General features: G+C 41.2%; 1 protein-coding gene across 6 annotated transcripts in view; it reads right to left on the bottom strand.

Moving 5' to 3' along the window:
• The window catches only part of csde1 (cold shock domain containing E1, RNA-binding), a 104,285-nt gene extending 87,978 nt beyond the window's left edge, over positions 1-16,307 (bottom strand). For 4 of the 6 annotated variants that reach the window (XM_080210166.1, XM_080210167.1, XM_080210169.1 and 1 more), the window contains exons 1-3: positions 16,206-16,307; positions 8,078-8,443; positions 3,356-3,410 (exon numbers count right to left, since the gene is read on the bottom strand). In XM_080210166.1, the coding sequence (XP_080066292.1) occupies positions 3,356-3,382 (27 nt within the window). In that variant the 5' untranslated portion in view covers positions 3,383-3,410; positions 8,078-8,443; positions 16,206-16,307. The remainder of the gene's footprint in view (positions 1-3,355; positions 3,411-8,077; positions 8,444-16,205) is intronic. The other 2 variants (XM_080210168.1, XM_080210172.1) reach the window with 1 other exon arrangement.
• Positions 16,308-16,988: the final 681 nt, after the last annotated feature.

Here is a 16,988-nt window from a genome sequence, read left to right as displayed (position 1 = left end):
TTTGGAATAATGCATGCCATTCTGGTCACCACACTACCAGAAGGACGTGAATGCTTTGGAGAGAATGTAAATGTTTACCAGGATGTTGCCTGGTCTGGAGGGTTTTAAGCATGGGAGGTTGGATAAACTCATTTTCACTGGAAAGCTGGAGGCTGAGGGAGTGACCTGATAGAAGTCTACAAAATTATGAGAGGCATAGATAGGGTGGACCCTGCTTTTCCCCCCCCCAAGATGTGAGGTTTGACAAGAGGGCACAGCTTTAAAGTGCTGTGGTAAGTTTTCCAGAGGGTGGTGTGTGCCTGGGAGGCACTGCCAGTGAAGGCACGTTAGCAACAATTGAGGTGCATCTTGATAGACATGAATGAAAGGTGAACATAGAAGGCACAGGCTTGGAGGGCTGAAGGGCCTGTGCTATATTGTTGTATGTTCTTGTACAGTAATTATGGCTGCAGTTAGATTGGACAAACTGAATTAACAATAACATTGTGATAGATAAATCCAAGTATGTGTATGAGATGAAACCAAGAGATAAAATGCTGGAAAATCTCAGCAGGTCTGGCAACATCTGTAAGCAGAGAAAAAAACAGTCTAAATTATCCTTTGTCAAAGCTTTGCAGAAGGTGCAAAGAGGGTTAACCAGGAGGGTTTACCATTGACCTTTGACAAAGGATCATGGGGACTCAAAACATCTGCTCTTTTCTCTCCTTACAGATACTGCCAGATCTGCTGAGATTTTCCAGTATTTTCACTTTTTGGCTTTAGATTCCAGCATCTGCAGTAACTTGCTTTTATCCAGTGTACACAAGATGTATTTTTTTAGACCAGTATGTTAAATAACCAATTAGGGAAAATGCTAACCTAGATTTGGTATTTTGCAAAAGGGGTTAATTAATAACCTCAAACTAAAGCAAATTACTGCAGATGCTGGAATCCGAAACAAAAACAGAAAATGCTGGAAAAATCTCTGTAGACCTGACAGCATCTGTGGAGAGAACACAAAGCAAATGTTTCAAGTCTGGCTGACTTTGTCAAATTGTGCGCTTTAAGGAACAATAATTATAACATGATAGAATTCTTCATTAAGGTGGAAAATGAAGTTCAATCTGAAACTAGGGTCCTAAATCTAAACAAAGGAAACTACATAGGTACGAGTTGTGAGTAGGCAAAGATAGATTAAGGAATATCATTAAAAAGCATGACAGTGGTTAGATGGTGGCTAATACTTTAGGAACAAATGTGCAATGCAACAAATACAATCCCTCCTACAAAAATACTAAAGCAGCCCAACCACAGCCAGCATAAAAAAAATTAAGGATAATATTAGATCCAAAGTAGTATCACAAAGTTGCTAGAAAAGGTAGCAAGCTTGAGGATTGGCAGCAACTCAAAATTTAAAGGAAGATCAAGAATGAGTGTAAATTTGAACATAAGACTATAAAAAAACTTGTATGTAAAAAAGAATCAATGAAGACAAATTATAGGTCCCTTACAGCCCATAATTAAACATTTTAGTTCTGCCTTCACAGATGACACAAGTAATATCCCAGAAATGATAGGGAACCAAAGGTCTAATGAGGAGGAATTGAAGGAAATTCATATTAGTAAAAAAAAAGTGGAGAAATTAATGGGACTGAGCCATTAAATCCCCAGAGCACTAAAGGTGGTGGCCATGGAAGTAAGTGGATGGGTTGGTTACTGTCTTCCAAAATTCTGTAGAATCTGGAACAGCCACAACAGATTGGAGGGTGGCAAATGTAACTCTGCTATCTAAAAAAAGGAGAAAACAAAATTAGACCTAACATTAATAGGGAAATACTAGAGTCTATTCTAAAGGATGTGATAATAGGACACTAATCTATGTCAACATGGATTTATGAAAGTGAAATCACGTTTGCAAAACCTCCTGGAGTTCTTTTTTGAGAGCATACCTAACAGAATAGATAAGGGAGAACCAGTTGATGTGATGTATTTGGATTTTCAAAAAGGTTTTAACAAAATCTCATAAGAGGTTAGTGTGCAAAATTAAAGCACATGATTGGAGATATATTGGCATGGATTGAGAATTGGTTAGCAGAAAAGAAACGGTAGAAATATAAATGGGTCTTTCTGAAGTTGCAGCCAGGGACTAGTGCAAGTTCTTGGGCCCTAACATACACGAATGATTTGGATAAGAGAGCCAAATGTAATATTTCCAAATTTGCTGACAACACAAAACTCTGTGGGAATGAGTGCTGAGAAAGATGAAGATGATTTAGACAAGTGAGTGAGCCAATACATGGCAGATGCAGTGTAATGTGGATAAATGTGAAGCTATCCCATCAAAAGGGAAAACAGATTTAAATAGTGATAGATTGGGAAATGTTGACAGATGAAGAGGCACAATGTTCTAGTAAATCAGTTCCTGAAAGCAAGTATATGATTACAGCAAGCAGTAAGGCGACAAATAGTATGTTGGCCTTCAGGGGCAAAATGTCTTACTACAGGGCTTTGGTGAGGTCACACATGGACTAGCGTGCAGAGTTTTGGTCTCCTTAGCCAAGTAAGGATATATTTGCCATCAGTGCGGCAAAGGCTCGTCAGACTGATTCCTGGATGTGCAGAGTTTGGGTCAACTCGGCCTGCATTCACTGGATTTAGAAAAATGAATGAGAGGGTTTTATAGAAAAAAATTCTGACAGGGCTGGACAGATTGGATGCAAGGATGTTGTTTCTTCTGGCTAGGAGGTCTATATCAAGGTTCAAAGTCTCAGGATATGGGGTAGTCCATTAAGGACTGAGAATGAGAAGATGCTTCGCTCAAGGTGGTGAACCTGTGGAATTTTCTACCACAGAAGGCTGAGGAGGCCAAGTAAGTAAATATAATGAGAAAAATAGATAAGATTTCTGAACTTAGTGTTATGAGGTACAAGGAGAGCACAGGGGTAGGGCGTTGAGATGGAATCTGTTCTGTCATTCACTGATCTAAGGGCTGCCATACTACCTGGTATTTTCTAGGTTTCCACCACAATCCCTTTTCAGCCAAGGCCAATATATTACACACATTCCCAATTACTTGTTGCACCTGCCTACTAAGCTTCTATTCTTTGTAAAAGTACACCTAAGTCCCCTTCTTAGTATCTTGGTGTGGTTAAAGCCAAGAGAGTGACAGGCTTGTACATTTTAAATGCAGTCTAATGGATTGGTCTCTCAGTAAGAAGTCTCAACAGCAGGTTAAAGTCCCAACAGGTTTATCTGATAGCACAAGCTTTCAGAGTGTCACTCCTTCGGATGACATTGAAGAACACTGAAAGCTTGTGCTACAAAATAAACTTGTTGAATTTTAACCTGGTGTTAAGAGACTTCATACTGTGCTTACCTCAGTCCAATGCTGGCATCTCCACATCACAGATTAAACAGGCTGCACCAGCTTGCTGCAAGGGGAAGAGACAGTGGTGATCTGCATCAGTGTTGCAGTGACTGACATGAACCTCGCTTCCTACCACATCTCCCTGCAGCCCGAGAAGCAATTTCACCCTGAAACACACTGCTAGTACCCAGCAGTCAGTCACTATCCTTGTTATGAAGGGCACACTGCCAACGATAGGTGTAGCTCCTTATAAGTTGTAAATCAAAGCAGAAGGGCAGCTTGGAGCAGCCTCAGCAGGAGCCAGCAGCCACTACTAGCATCACCATCTTAGCAATGAAGAGGCACGAGCTGCATCTGTAGTTGCCCTTGAAGATGGTGGTGAGCGGCTGCCTTGAACCACTAATTCATGGGGTGTAGGTATACCTAGAGAGGGAGTTCCAGAATTTTTATCCGACAACAGTGAAGGAATGGCAATATATTTCCAAGTCAGGATGGTGAGTAACTTGGAGGAGAATTTCCAGGCTGAGGTGTCCTCATTTTTTCAAATGTTAATGGGTTTGGAAGGTGCTACCTAAGGAGCAGTGGCTCTTGTAGATAGTATATGTTGCTGCCACTGTTCTTAAGTGTTGGAGAGAACACATGTTTGTAGAAGGGGTGCCAAAGCGGGCTGCTTTGCTCTGCATGGTCATGCTGTTGGAACTGCTTTCATCTCAATAAGTGGAGAGGATTCCATCACACTCGGGACTTGGGGAAGCAGTCAGTGCGTTACTCACCACAGGATTCCCAGCATGTGACCTGCCCTTGAAGCCACAGTATTTGTATGACTAGTCCAGTTCAGATCCTGGTCAGTTAGCCCTCAGTATGTTGATTATTCCAATGACTGCTTCCCAAACTTTCATAATTTTAGCTATTGTATCTAATTGAGACAAAACTGAAACAAGGCAATATATTTATATCCATCTCTACCTTAAAAACTTTCACCTATACAGCCTGTTCCAATTATCTTCTACACTCTAATCCTACTCCACTTAGCAGTAACAATGTCAAGTGTAAGTAACTAATAATACATTAAAAACTAACTGTGCACTAAGTCATCTTTTCCTTTTCTGTCCAGCGTTGCTACTGACATAAGGATTTAATTAATTTGTCAAGTTAACATGAGCAGCTTCCCTAATAAAATGGGTACATAGGAATTCAGAATGGAAATACAGGAACAAAATTACACCTGTAGACATCTGACCCAATCATCCTAACTTCTAACTACGTGTCACCTGAAGACTACATTTAACACAATGCTGCTGCTTCCCTAGACCAACAACCAATGAAAAAAATTTAAAAATTATATCTTCCTTTATAATCTACATAGAAAAATATAGGTTCAAGAGATCTTCCAGTAGCCTTTAACATGTAAATGTACATTTTTTTCCCCCTCCCTAAAAGGTGTTGCAACAATCTCCCACACAATGTACTAAAATTCCATTTCACTAATCAAGTAAACATAAAATACACTTCAATCCTGCATCATACTGCACGCTTTACAGAAGATTGAGACAGTTAGAACGCAAACTAAAGTCTCAGGAAAAAGTAGCACCCTTCATTTGTTGGGAAACATGCACCATCTGAAATACATAAAATTTTAATTCAATGCAATATCACAGGCAGAATATGCAAAGGCAGAAAATTCTGGAAATACTCAGCCAGCCTGGCAGCACCTGTGGAAAGAAAAACAGTTACCATTTCAAATCAAATATGACTTTTTCAGTTATGCCTTTCAAAGTACAGAGGGCCAGGAAGAACAAAAGGGAAGGTCTAAAATAGAGTAGAATGCAAGAAAGAGAGATTAATGACAAAAATGTCATGAAACAATAGGGAAAGAGGCCATTCAGCCCACTGCACCTCCACGGTCTCTCCAAATGAGAGGTTCACTTGCACATTCTTCCTTTTTGGATTAACAGTCCAATTCTCTTTTGAATGCTTCAATTGCACATGCCTCCACCATAATCTTAGGCAGTGTATTCCAGACCTTAATCACACACTGCGTTATAAAGTCACTTTTGTCAATTATTTTAAGTCCGTGCCCTCGCATTCCCAATCCTTTCACAAATAGGACCAGTTTCTCCTTATCTATTCTGTCCAGGCTTCACATGATTTTGCTTGTATTTAAATGACATTTGGCCAGAGTGAGCATGAAGGGCAGAATAATGAAGTTCTGCCTGAAAGCAAAAACAATGAAAAACAAGATCGACACTAGCACACGGCAAAAGAAAACAAAAAAAACCAAACAGGGAACAGTCTTCATGATCTAAAATTGTTGAACACAACATCAAATCCAGAAAGCTGTAACGTGCCTAATGGGAAGATGAAGTGCTGTTCCTGGAGTTTGCACTGAGCTTCACTGGAACACTGCAGCAGGTCAAGGACAGAAGTGTGAGTGCAAGAGCAAGAGCAAGGTGGAGAACTAAAATGACAAGCATCTAAAAGTTTGGAATCAGGGTATGGACTAAGTAGAGGTGCTCTGCAAAGCAGTCACCCAATCTGCGTTTGGTCTTCCCAATAGAGATGATGTGATGAGGAGCAAATACAATAGATCAAAATGAAAGTAGCACAAGTAAATCATTGCCTCACCAGGATCTGGAAACTGGGGGTGAGAAGTGAGGATGAAGGGAACTCTACCACATTTTTAGGGGGGAGAGGTTGGAGAAATTCAGGAAGAGGACCAGATATAGTTGAGAGCCCTATCAACCACAGTTTGGGAGATAAGAAAGAAGTGGCGAGGGAGGAATCATCAATTGAGGAAAAAGACAGACAAAGCTGTTGCAAGAGGTCGCATCATCAGAACAGATGTTGACAGAAACAGTGAAGTGTAGTTGTGGCTACTGTCTATTAATATTCAATATAAGCCCCCTCTCCTGCAAAGACTCCATTTCAATCTCCCACTTTCTCCTTTACCCTCTACCCAATTTCATTTATTCTTCCTTCCCTTTTGTGCTTTAAGCTGCATAACACCCACCACATTTCTTCTTCAAAAGTGAAGACGACATATTTGACTCAAAACATTAATGCCGTTTCTCTTGCCATAGATGCTACCAGACCTGTGTTTTTATTTCCAAGTTCCAGCATCTGCAGCATTTTGCTTTTACAAACAGAGGAACCTTTTATTAGCTAGAATTTCCTTATGTAGCCAGCCGGCCAAAAATAGATTCATATTACCAAAAACCTCCACAAATTCTTTTCATAGGACTTTTGCAAAACAGATAACAAGTATAAGTGATATGCTTCCTACCCAATTTCTCCATAGGTGTGCAAATAGTTCGGACTGTGTTCTCTCTCAAAACTAAAAGCATTCCAATTAGCAATTATAAATGAAATTCAAGGGGAAAGAAGAACAGAAGTTTCCAAAAGAATGGTTTGTGCTGCTCTATTAAATCCCATACTCTGCTTGGGGAAGCATTTTTTGGAGAACTATTGCTCTATCTTGCCCATCTCTACAACATGCTAGATACAGTACGCGAAGAATTAAGTGGTCTAAAGAGCAGGAATTGCTAAACTAGACCTATAAATCAGTATTGAGTGGTACAGCATAACCAAATAACGAAATTTCAATTTGCTAAAAACTATTTCATTGTGCTGTTGGGCTCAAAGCATACGGGTATTCAAATGAGTTAGATGGGAAATAATCATACAAACGTATTCTCTCTTCTACCACTTTGTCATGACACACTTAAGTTTAGGATTCAATTGCTTAACTAGTTAAAAGATGATATTTTGCTGCATGATTAATTTGCATTTTTGCAATTCAATTCTTACCTGCACATATCAATTTCAATGATTTGTCTGGTTCATTTCAGTTGGCCAAAACCAACTGTGCTGCATCCAGCCTTCTCCCTTCAAGGAGATACAGCACAATCTTCTTTTGTGTGAGATTTATCATACAACAGTGAATTATCCAATCATTTATAATCATTCATAATGTTACCTCATGATGCCAAATCAGATAAGGGGCAATCTTCGGTGAAGCTAAATGTGCAGAAATTCTACTAGAGGCTTGCTCCATGTTGTTGTTCCAATTTCCTCCGCCTTGCATCAAAACTCACATCCATTGGTCCTGTATATTCCTCCCCCAATTATCATTGGCAAATCTTTCAACCATATCAGTCATCCTCCAACTCCCTCCCCAAAATCCTGCATTTTTAAAAAAATTTCTGCTCCAGCCTTAAAGCCTCCTCAAAACTGATCTTTTCAGCCAGACCTTGCCATGTTCACCCCTGGTGTTCTTCATGGTGAAAAACCACCAAAATTCTTCACGTTGAACAAGCTACAAAATGCAGGTCACTATTGGAAAAGGGAAAGCCTTTACAACAGTAACTTGACTTCAAAAATATTTAAATCATCAGTAGGGCATCCACCAGGAGGCTCCACTCAAAGTATGTAATGGTAAGATTGCAGCTTGGTATGTTAGGCTTAAAGCTATGATGTTTCTTTTCAAGTCTGAAAGCAGATTCAAGCATTGCCACTGGGAGTTTGTGGCAAGACAGCCTCCAAATGTATTTATATCAGCTACATCAGGCACCAGTATAAGGTGATAGCAGCAAGTGTGAAGTATAAGGGTGGGGGTTACAAGCTTCTCTATAATCAAATAGATAACTACTTCTCCCTAGAGATAAGAACTTCCACTGTGTTACCGGGGCAGGACTGGTTTCTTTTCAGTAAACATCAGGGTGTATTACATACCTTGTGTTGATGTTGAATATTGCACTTTATACGGTTGTCAGATCGGTTTAGCACACGCTCAAAGAGATTTTCAAATGCTAGGTGTTCAAAGAGGCAGAGAGAAGGATCTATCAAGCTAGCAGAGAATTCCTATTCTTGCTGCACTGGGGAGAGTGTCCCAGGGCAGAACTGAGAAAAGAAGGTCTAGCAGCGTTGGGAAGTGCTCTTTGTAGGCTGTTGAGTAGGCACAAACTTCGGTTTCAGATCAAGTTTTCTTTAGCTGCAGTTTGCTCTTTGGTTGTTTCAGCTTTTTTTTATTTCTGTCAACGTGATCCGAACTTGAAGCAGCAGTTTCAGATGGTAAATTCAGTTCTATTTCACTTCATACTGGAAAGAGAAAAATAATTAGCATTAAAATGGCAAAAAGTGTGCAGAACAATTGCTAAAAATTTATTTAAGCAATTAAAATAGCATCCAGATTCAGAGTTTGGGTAAGAGAATGAAACTTTTATAAAAATGATAATGCTCTCATCTAACTTTTCCTGCAAGTAAAAACAATGGGCCAGGTTATAGGAGTCTGTATTGCCCTGCAGTCAGGCATCATAAGAGCCATTCAGAGACAACTTTGCAGTGTTAGCAAATGGACAGGGGTACTGGACAATGCAGTGGGTTTACATTATGAAAAACAAAGAACACAGAAATAGGTCCTTCAGCCCTTCAAGCCTACGATCAGGATGGCCTAAAAAAGTTCTCCCCTTACTCAATCCATATTTCTCTATTCCCTCCCTATTCATGTATCCATCCAGATGCTTCTTAAATGTTACTAATGTGCCTGCTTCCACCACTTCCTCTCAACGCATTCCAGGTGCGAAAAACACTCCCGCACCACCCCCTCATCTCCCTTACTTTCCCCCTCTCACCTTGAACCTGCACTACTTGTAATTGATACTTCTACCCTTGCAAAAAACCTTGGACTGTCCACCATGTTTATGCCCCTCAATTTTGTAGACCTCTATCAGGTCACCCCTCAGCCTGTCTTTCCAATGAAAACAATCCTAGTCTATTCAACCCATCATAGCCAACATTCCAGTGAATCACCTTTGCACTCTCTCCAAAGCTTCCACATCCTTCTGGCAGTTTGATGATCAGAACTACACGCAATAATCCAAATACGACCTGACCAAGTTTTATATGGTTGCAAGATGATTTCCCTTGGCTGAAGGCAGCAAGCATGCCATATGCATTCTTAATCACCTTGGCCACTTATATTGCCACTTTCTGGGAACTATGGACCTGCACAGCCAGATCTCACTGTATGCTAATGTCTCAATGGTTCTGCCATTTACAGTATAATTCACATCTAAATTTGATCCTCCAGAATGAATGACCTTGCATTTGTCTGGATCAGACTCCATTTGCTTTTTCTGTACCCAAGTGTTCAATCTATAATCTCTTGTATCCTCTGACAATCCCCGGCACAATCAGCAACTACACCAATCTTTGTCATCCGCAAACTTACTAATCACACCACCCACATTTCCCTCCAGATCATTTATATATACTACAAACAGAGGTCCCAGCACTAATCCCTGCAAAACACCACTAGCTACAGATCTCTATTCTGAAAAACAGCCTTCCACCGCTACTGTCTTCACAACCAAGGCAGCTGTGTCCATCTAGCCAGCCCACCCCGAATCCGAGTGATTTTAGTTTTTGTACTAGTTTTTAAGCTATGTGGAACCTTGTCAATCTTATTAAAGTCCATATAAGCTACATCCACAGCCCTTCCCTCAATTAACTTTGGCAGCCCTCTAAAAACTCAATTTGGAGAGACATGATCTTTCCTGTACAAAACAATGCTGCCTTTCACTAGTCTATTTTCCTCCAAAACATGCATATATCCGGTCCCTCAGTACCTTCTCCAAAAACTTCCTCACCACTGATGTCAGATTCATTGGTCCATAATTTCCTGATTACCCCTGCTTTCTTTCTTAAAAAAAGGAAGAACATGCTACTCTCCAGTCCTCTGGAATCTTGCCTGCAGTCAAGCAGGATGTGAAGCTATTTCTCCCCTTGCCTCCTGCAGTAACCTGGAATAGTTCCCATCCAGCCCTGGGACTTGTCTACCTTAATTCAGTTTAGAATGCTCAACACTCTGTCTTTCGATATATTGACAAATTCTGGCCTAATTATTTCCAAGAGATGGGTTTAAGTCAGGAAGAAAGGCACGAATGAAATAAGTTCAGCAAATTCCAAGCCAGTTCTGAGTACAGTCAAAACCAAACCACATTTTCAATAATTCAGGATGAAAGATCTGAGGGGAAAACAAAAAGTTAGATTGGGACCACAACACTACAAAGATAAACTGTGTAAAGTTTAAAAAACCCAATTCTCTCAATTATCCTTGAAGAATTAATTGTTGCATTGACACATCCAATCTGTCTCCATCTCACCAAAGGCCAGAAAGGGGTGGGGAATAAGAATACATCGCAACCAAACTCCTGCCTTCAACCAATATACATGCTTTGGATCACAGAATAATCAAGATGATCAGGAGCAAGAACCACATTAACTTCCCCATCTCCTAAACCTGTTGGATCAGTTTTGACTCGGAGGTTCCAACCAATATCCATGCTATCACTAAAACTTCTTACCTCCATAACATCCCCCCAACTTTAATCCCTGCCACAGCTCATATCTCGGGACTTGACTATTTTAATATGCACTTGGCAGATCTCCCATATTCTACTCTCGTAACTTGGTCATTCCAAACTCTGCTACCAGGGTCCTAACTTATGCCAAATCCTGTTTACCCATCACTTCTGTGTTCACTGACCTACATTGTCTCCCATACAAGACAAACTTCAAGTCAAAATTCTCAAATAAAAACAGAAAATGCTGAAAACTCAGGTCTGACAGTACCTGATATTAAAAAAAACTTTTAGGTCTAAAAGTTTAAATGTTAACTGATTTTCTTTCCAGATGCTAAAGTGGAATTTAATGAAGACAGAGTGAGATCATCCACTTAAAAGCTAAAAACAATTGCAGTCCAAAAAGACTTGGAGATCTAGGTAAATCAAGCTTGAAAATGTGAAACACTGAAAATAATCACAATAAATCTATGTCTTTATATATAAAAACAATTACCAGAATACTATCTGGATACTGGAGGGGTGTGGGACTGGAGGAGATGAGATGGGGAGGGGTGAAGTCATGGAGAGGTTTGAAAACAAGGATGAGAATTTTAAAATCAAGACATTACGTGACCAGGGGTCGATAGAAGCCAGTAACAAAAGTAGTTAATTACAAAAAACAGCATCAAGGAAGAGGCAACAGTTTATATATCCCATACAGTTTGTCTTTCCTAGTTTACCAATGCATCAATGGTCTGCCACCAACAAAACTGCACTGATATTTTAGTGTTTCTTTTTGTCTGCAGGTTAAGTCAACTATTCCTAAAAGCTTAGATAAAGGGTCTTGTGGGGGACTGGGAGCTAAAATTAATTGGCTTGAAAGGTGATAATGCAAGATGGATCAGAAATTGGCTACAGATTGCAAATAACTCTGTTCAAACCCACATTTTACTTCCAAATTAGATCTGGTGATATGGGTTTAGTGCTTGGCTCTCTTTGGCTCATTATAATCTGTGGCTGAAGTGATACCAAATTACACAGCAATTTTAGAAGAACCTTCAAAGAAAACGGATTGCAACCACCATTGGATAGGCTGGGCAAGTGCAGCAAGATTTTATCTTGCTATATAAACTGTGTTGTTATGTATATAGGTGTTCAGGAAGCAATAAAAGAACTCCCTGATCACTCTAAAGATTTAAGCACAAATCAGCAGAAAGGGGTGGGGAATAAGAATACAAATCAGGATCCTGGAACCAATGTGAAAAGGCTCCTGAATGACAATGCCAAACTCTAGACCTTAATTGCTGAAGAGTTTTAATAGAATTCAGGTGGACAGAAGGTTTCACTTTGTAACTGAATAGTCTAAGGGACTAAATATATAGTTTGACCAGGGCAAATAAAGAACTTTTACATAATGGATGAAGCAGACAACATTAATTCCTTTTACAGCTGGCTTATGGGAGATGGAATACAAGGGCAGGATATGAACAGGTTCAGAGTACAGTACTGACATAGACCTATAGAGCTGACAAACCTATTTCTGCACTGTAGATTGATATTTAATGCACTCAAACGAGGATCAACGATACCTCATTTGAAGTATGGTGTATAATTCTAGTGCACCCTCCACCTCAAGGGCATTGTAGCAATAGAGAAAGTGAACATGGATAAACTTTGGCCTGAGTGCACTGAGCTATGACAGCAGACTTTATAATTCAGATTTGGGGTCACTGGACAAGCACAGATTTTACAGGGATTGATTCAGGTATTTGAAGTTAAGGACATTGATAATTAAGTTGAAAATATTAAGGGCCTTATAGAACTAGATGTTGACTATTTAAACTGAACAGGGATTGAGGTGAATGATTTACTCCTAGGAAATGTAAAACATGCTACAGAACACATTCAGAGGACAGACACAAATACCATTTTTTAATAGCCCTGCAATAAGATGCATTTTTGAAAAATTATACTTCACAGAAGCCAAGACAAATGATTTTAGGAAACAAGTTTACTGGTTTGGTGCCTCCAGGGACTAGCCTGATTACTTGTGAACATTTGTAGAGGATTGCCAAGTTGGCTCCGAACGTGACAGGCAATAAATGTAGAAGCATATCACAGGTCTGATAACCCCTCTCATCCTAACAGCAGATATTTCAGTACTTTCCCTCTCCTTCCTCCCCAACCCCACCAAAAGATTTCTGTAATTAAGTTGGAATCCCCCCCCCCCCCCCCCCCCCGCCCAAATGGCTTGGTTAATAAAAATACACCAGCTAACATGCCACGAAGGAGTAAAGAGCTGCAAGGTTCCAGAATTTCAAACAGGCTCCACAATAAGTTTACATGATCACTGGGGAGGTGGAGGGAGACATAAATGGTCTCAAAAAAAAAAATCGTGCCTAGGACCCCTGCATACTATAGAGAAAGTGTACATGTGGTTGTGGATGAGGACAGCTTTGGCTGCATTGCCCTTTTAGTTGAAAGGCATGACATCCACTTTCTATGCTTATACATGCACAAAAGTTATTTAAACAGGCTAAATAAAATAATCAGTGGAAGACAAGCCTTCAGAAAAGGTAAGAAAATTGCAGTGGTGGGGGTGGAAAGAATGCAAATAGTTACAGGTTTTTCATTTGTGATCCAAAAAGCAGCTGCAACACAAGATAGCTCTCAGAGCTGGTTATACAGCAATGGTGCAGAGACTTGGAGCAGGCTACACTGGAAATTCAAAGGCAACTTAAGTATGCTGAAGAATTAATTTTCTTTCAGAGCTTTATCAGAACTAAGCTGAAATTGATAACGGAACACAATTATACTTTGTGATAAGTGTCCACATTTTCCAGAAGCCAATACTTTAAAGAACTGAAATTAAAACTATAACCCCTCAATTTAACTTATCTTCTAATTCTAGCTTAACACCCCATATATAATGAAGATCAGATGATAGTACTTCACTAACCTAAATAAAATAAGCAGTGAAGTGCTGCACTATAGGATTTGAATCAATAATAGGATACATTTCCACTTTTAAAGTTAGTGTTGGGAAGTTTAGTCAAAGTTACAAAATTGCTACAAATTACTCAAAGGCACCAAAGTATTAACTTTATTTTGGTTGATTTATGTTTTATGGCGAAGGACAATGCCATTCACACACTGTGCCACAATGATCACCATGTTACGGAGCACATGATGCCAACTACATCAGAGGTACACTACTTCAGTGCGTGTGTGTGTGAGGATGCTGCTGTACCACCCAGAATTCAATATCCACTACAACACAAAGCATCATTCAGTTCCTTAAAGACTTTCCCATCGGTTGAAATAAGGATTTGTGTAATGATAGTCATAATGTACTGGTTGCCTATTTTAACAGAGGCTTCCAGTGAAAAATGGAGTGCGCTAACTTATTACGGTATCAGTATATGAAGTCCAATATTGATACCCAACTTCAAGATTATACACTATAGTTCCTTAATAATGCTTCAATACCCTAAATTAACAGAAGAATAAACTCGATATATGCTCCAGCAATTCCTGCTGGAAATGGGGCGGGGGGGGGGGGAGATACCAGATAGGAGTAGATTTAGCCCAAAGCTCTTTGCCACCAACATTTTTGTTTACAGTCAAACATCAATGGCTACTTGGCTGAGAAAGCAGTGGATGATCAATTCCCTTGCAGTTGTACTTCGGCATAATTAAACAGTCAGAAAGAAAGAAGGCAATGGCAAAATAATGGCAAGTTAAAAAATGAAGATAGTCTGTACACTGGAATAGAGAGAAAATCTTTGACTTCAGTCTATTCACGAGAATAAGACATGGACAAGAATCATATAGCATGATTAACTGACACCATTTCTTAATGTGATTAACAGAAGCATATCTTTCAAGAACTATCCTTGCAATAATCCAACCACTTAAATCTCAGTATAACTCATCTCTCTTTCCTCAGTTCTCCAAGAAAGCATGTACATATACCACAAACAGACTGCTCTTTGGTATACAGCCCAAGTGACTATTCTCTAGTGAGTCTCTACACTGGCAGCTCCAAAGGCAATCATGGTGAGGGCTGATATAGGTCTCCAATGCAGAGATCTGCAGCAAGAGTTCTTGGGTAACAACCAGAATAGGGTCTGACTGACTTGTCCTTAGGGCCAATTATTGAAATCACAACCAACCAATATCAGGTTCTAGAAACCTGCAAGGTCCAAGTGCAAGTCGAACTTTTTCACCCAGCCACATCTATATATACGCACACGTTATACATTTCCAATAATATGGTTCAATAATCTGAAGTACACGTTTTAATTTATCAGGTTTTCAAAATTTTATATTCCATTTTAAAAGTTTGATGTAGATAACCATCCTGGAAATTGACGACCATAAAATATAAGAAAATTACTTTTACTGTCAAAAGTAACAGTCACGGCAATATTAAACCTGCCGACCATAAAACCTCCCAATTTAGATTTGTTTAGCTGATAACCTGCTGACCATATGGTCTCCCAGTTTGATTTTACTCAGCCGATAACCTGATTCTGAATGTTTAAATGGAGAAAATAAACGTCAGCACAAAAGTTGCTGTAATAACGCAGCACGTACATACTTAAAACAAAAATCACAAAGAAACGCTTCGGTTACTCGAACGCATGTATCCTCCCAAAAGAGCACCATTTACCCCTCCATGTATATAACCCTTTGTTCCATCCATAACCAAATAAAGCTTTGCCAATTTGGATAAGTGCGGGAGACTTAACCCAACATTTAACACCACTTAACGGAGAATCCAGCTTTCTGAAGGGCAATATTGCAGATATGGCCCCATGATCTTATGCAGGTTGTTTACAGGCACCGAGCACACAGGGTTGCGCAATTGCACCTACTTTGTGCCTGAGCCTGCCGGGCCTGGCCAAGCGGTGGCGCGCAGTGCACGCTGGAATTTGTAGTCCCGCACGGCCCCGCCCCTGCTTCCGGTAGCCACAGCCTCGCGAGTCTGGACTACAACTCCCAGCGGCCAGTGCGCACCGCCGGAAATCCCGCCCCTTTGACAGCCAGCCATTGGCCCTAAGGTCCGTCCATCAACGGCAGCCCATAAAAGGCCATCCACACGCAGGCAGGAGTTTTTCGCCGGGGCTTCGGATTTAAAAAAAAACAAACATGCAGCCAGAGCCCCAAGGCTCCTTTAGAGACAAAGCTGGTGATGAGGAGAGGATAACTGTGTCCCCGCCATCAGGCATTGCCCGCTCCTCCACACACAAAGCACCGCTTCCCTCCCCGAATCACCCCCCCCCCCCCCCCGCCCCCCGGCCGCCTGAGGCGACATGACGGACAGAAACACAACAAGCTCCCCCACGATGGCGCAACTCGGCCTGCCCAGGCCCTGGCCTCAACCAACCGACATCCTCAGCCGGCCACGCCAGCCCCAACAGACGCGCCCCGCCGAACCAGCACTTTCCCCAGCAGCCTGGATAGGGGGAAAGTGAAGGGTGAACAGACACCGTCCATCCGCAGCCACTCACCCCAACAGCAGAAGCACTCCAGCGCCGCCATAAGCAGCACGGCACATTACGTAGGAATAAATCGCAGTCTCGCGAGAAGGCCAGCAGCCCCAGCCAAAGCCGCGCGAGAGGGGGCGGGATCAGGACAGAGGGTGGGGCTGAAGGAAGGGGGGGGCGAGACTGGGGGCTAGAGGGGGTGGGGCTAAGGAATGGGGGATGGGCGAGGCTGGGGGTGGAGTAACGAGGAGAGGAGGCGGGGTTTCATAGAATCCCCATAACATAGAAGGAGGCCATTTGGTCTATGAAGTCCGCACTGACTCCAACAAAGCATCTCACCCAGGCCCTATCCCTCTACTCCCATGTATTCACTCTGCTAATCCCCCTCACCCAGTCACCTGATAAAGGAGCAGCACTGCAAAAGCTCGTTATTCCAACTAAACCTATTGGACTTTAACCTGATGTTGTGAGACTTTTTATTGTGCTCACCCTAGTCCAACACTGGATCTCCACATCTTGGCTCACTAAGAGACAAATTACAATGGCCAAGTCCACCTAACCTGCACATATTTGGACTGTGGGAGGGAACAGTACCACCCAAAGGAAACACCGCAAACATGGGCTGTGGTGTGCTTTCAGGAGGGATGGGGGGAGGGCAGGGTTGTGAGGAGAGGCTGCAAGAGAGAGGAGGGGAGTAATTGGGGGAATAGCGGGAGCTGTGGTTGTAGGAGAAAGGGCAGTGCTGAGTGAGAGGGGTTTTGAGATGTGGAGATAAAGTAGGCTGCAAGGAGATGGACTCTGGAGGAA

The sequence above is a fragment of the Carcharhinus amblyrhynchos genome, chromosome 22 (assembly GCF_965287045.1).
Source record: "Carcharhinus amblyrhynchos chromosome 22, sCarAmb.v2.hapA, whole genome shotgun sequence".
Lineage (NCBI taxonomy): Eukaryota > Metazoa > Chordata > Chondrichthyes > Carcharhiniformes > Carcharhinidae > Carcharhinus > Carcharhinus amblyrhynchos.
Note: the sequence above shows the minus strand (reverse complement) of the source record. Positions and strands in the feature narration are given on the sequence as shown.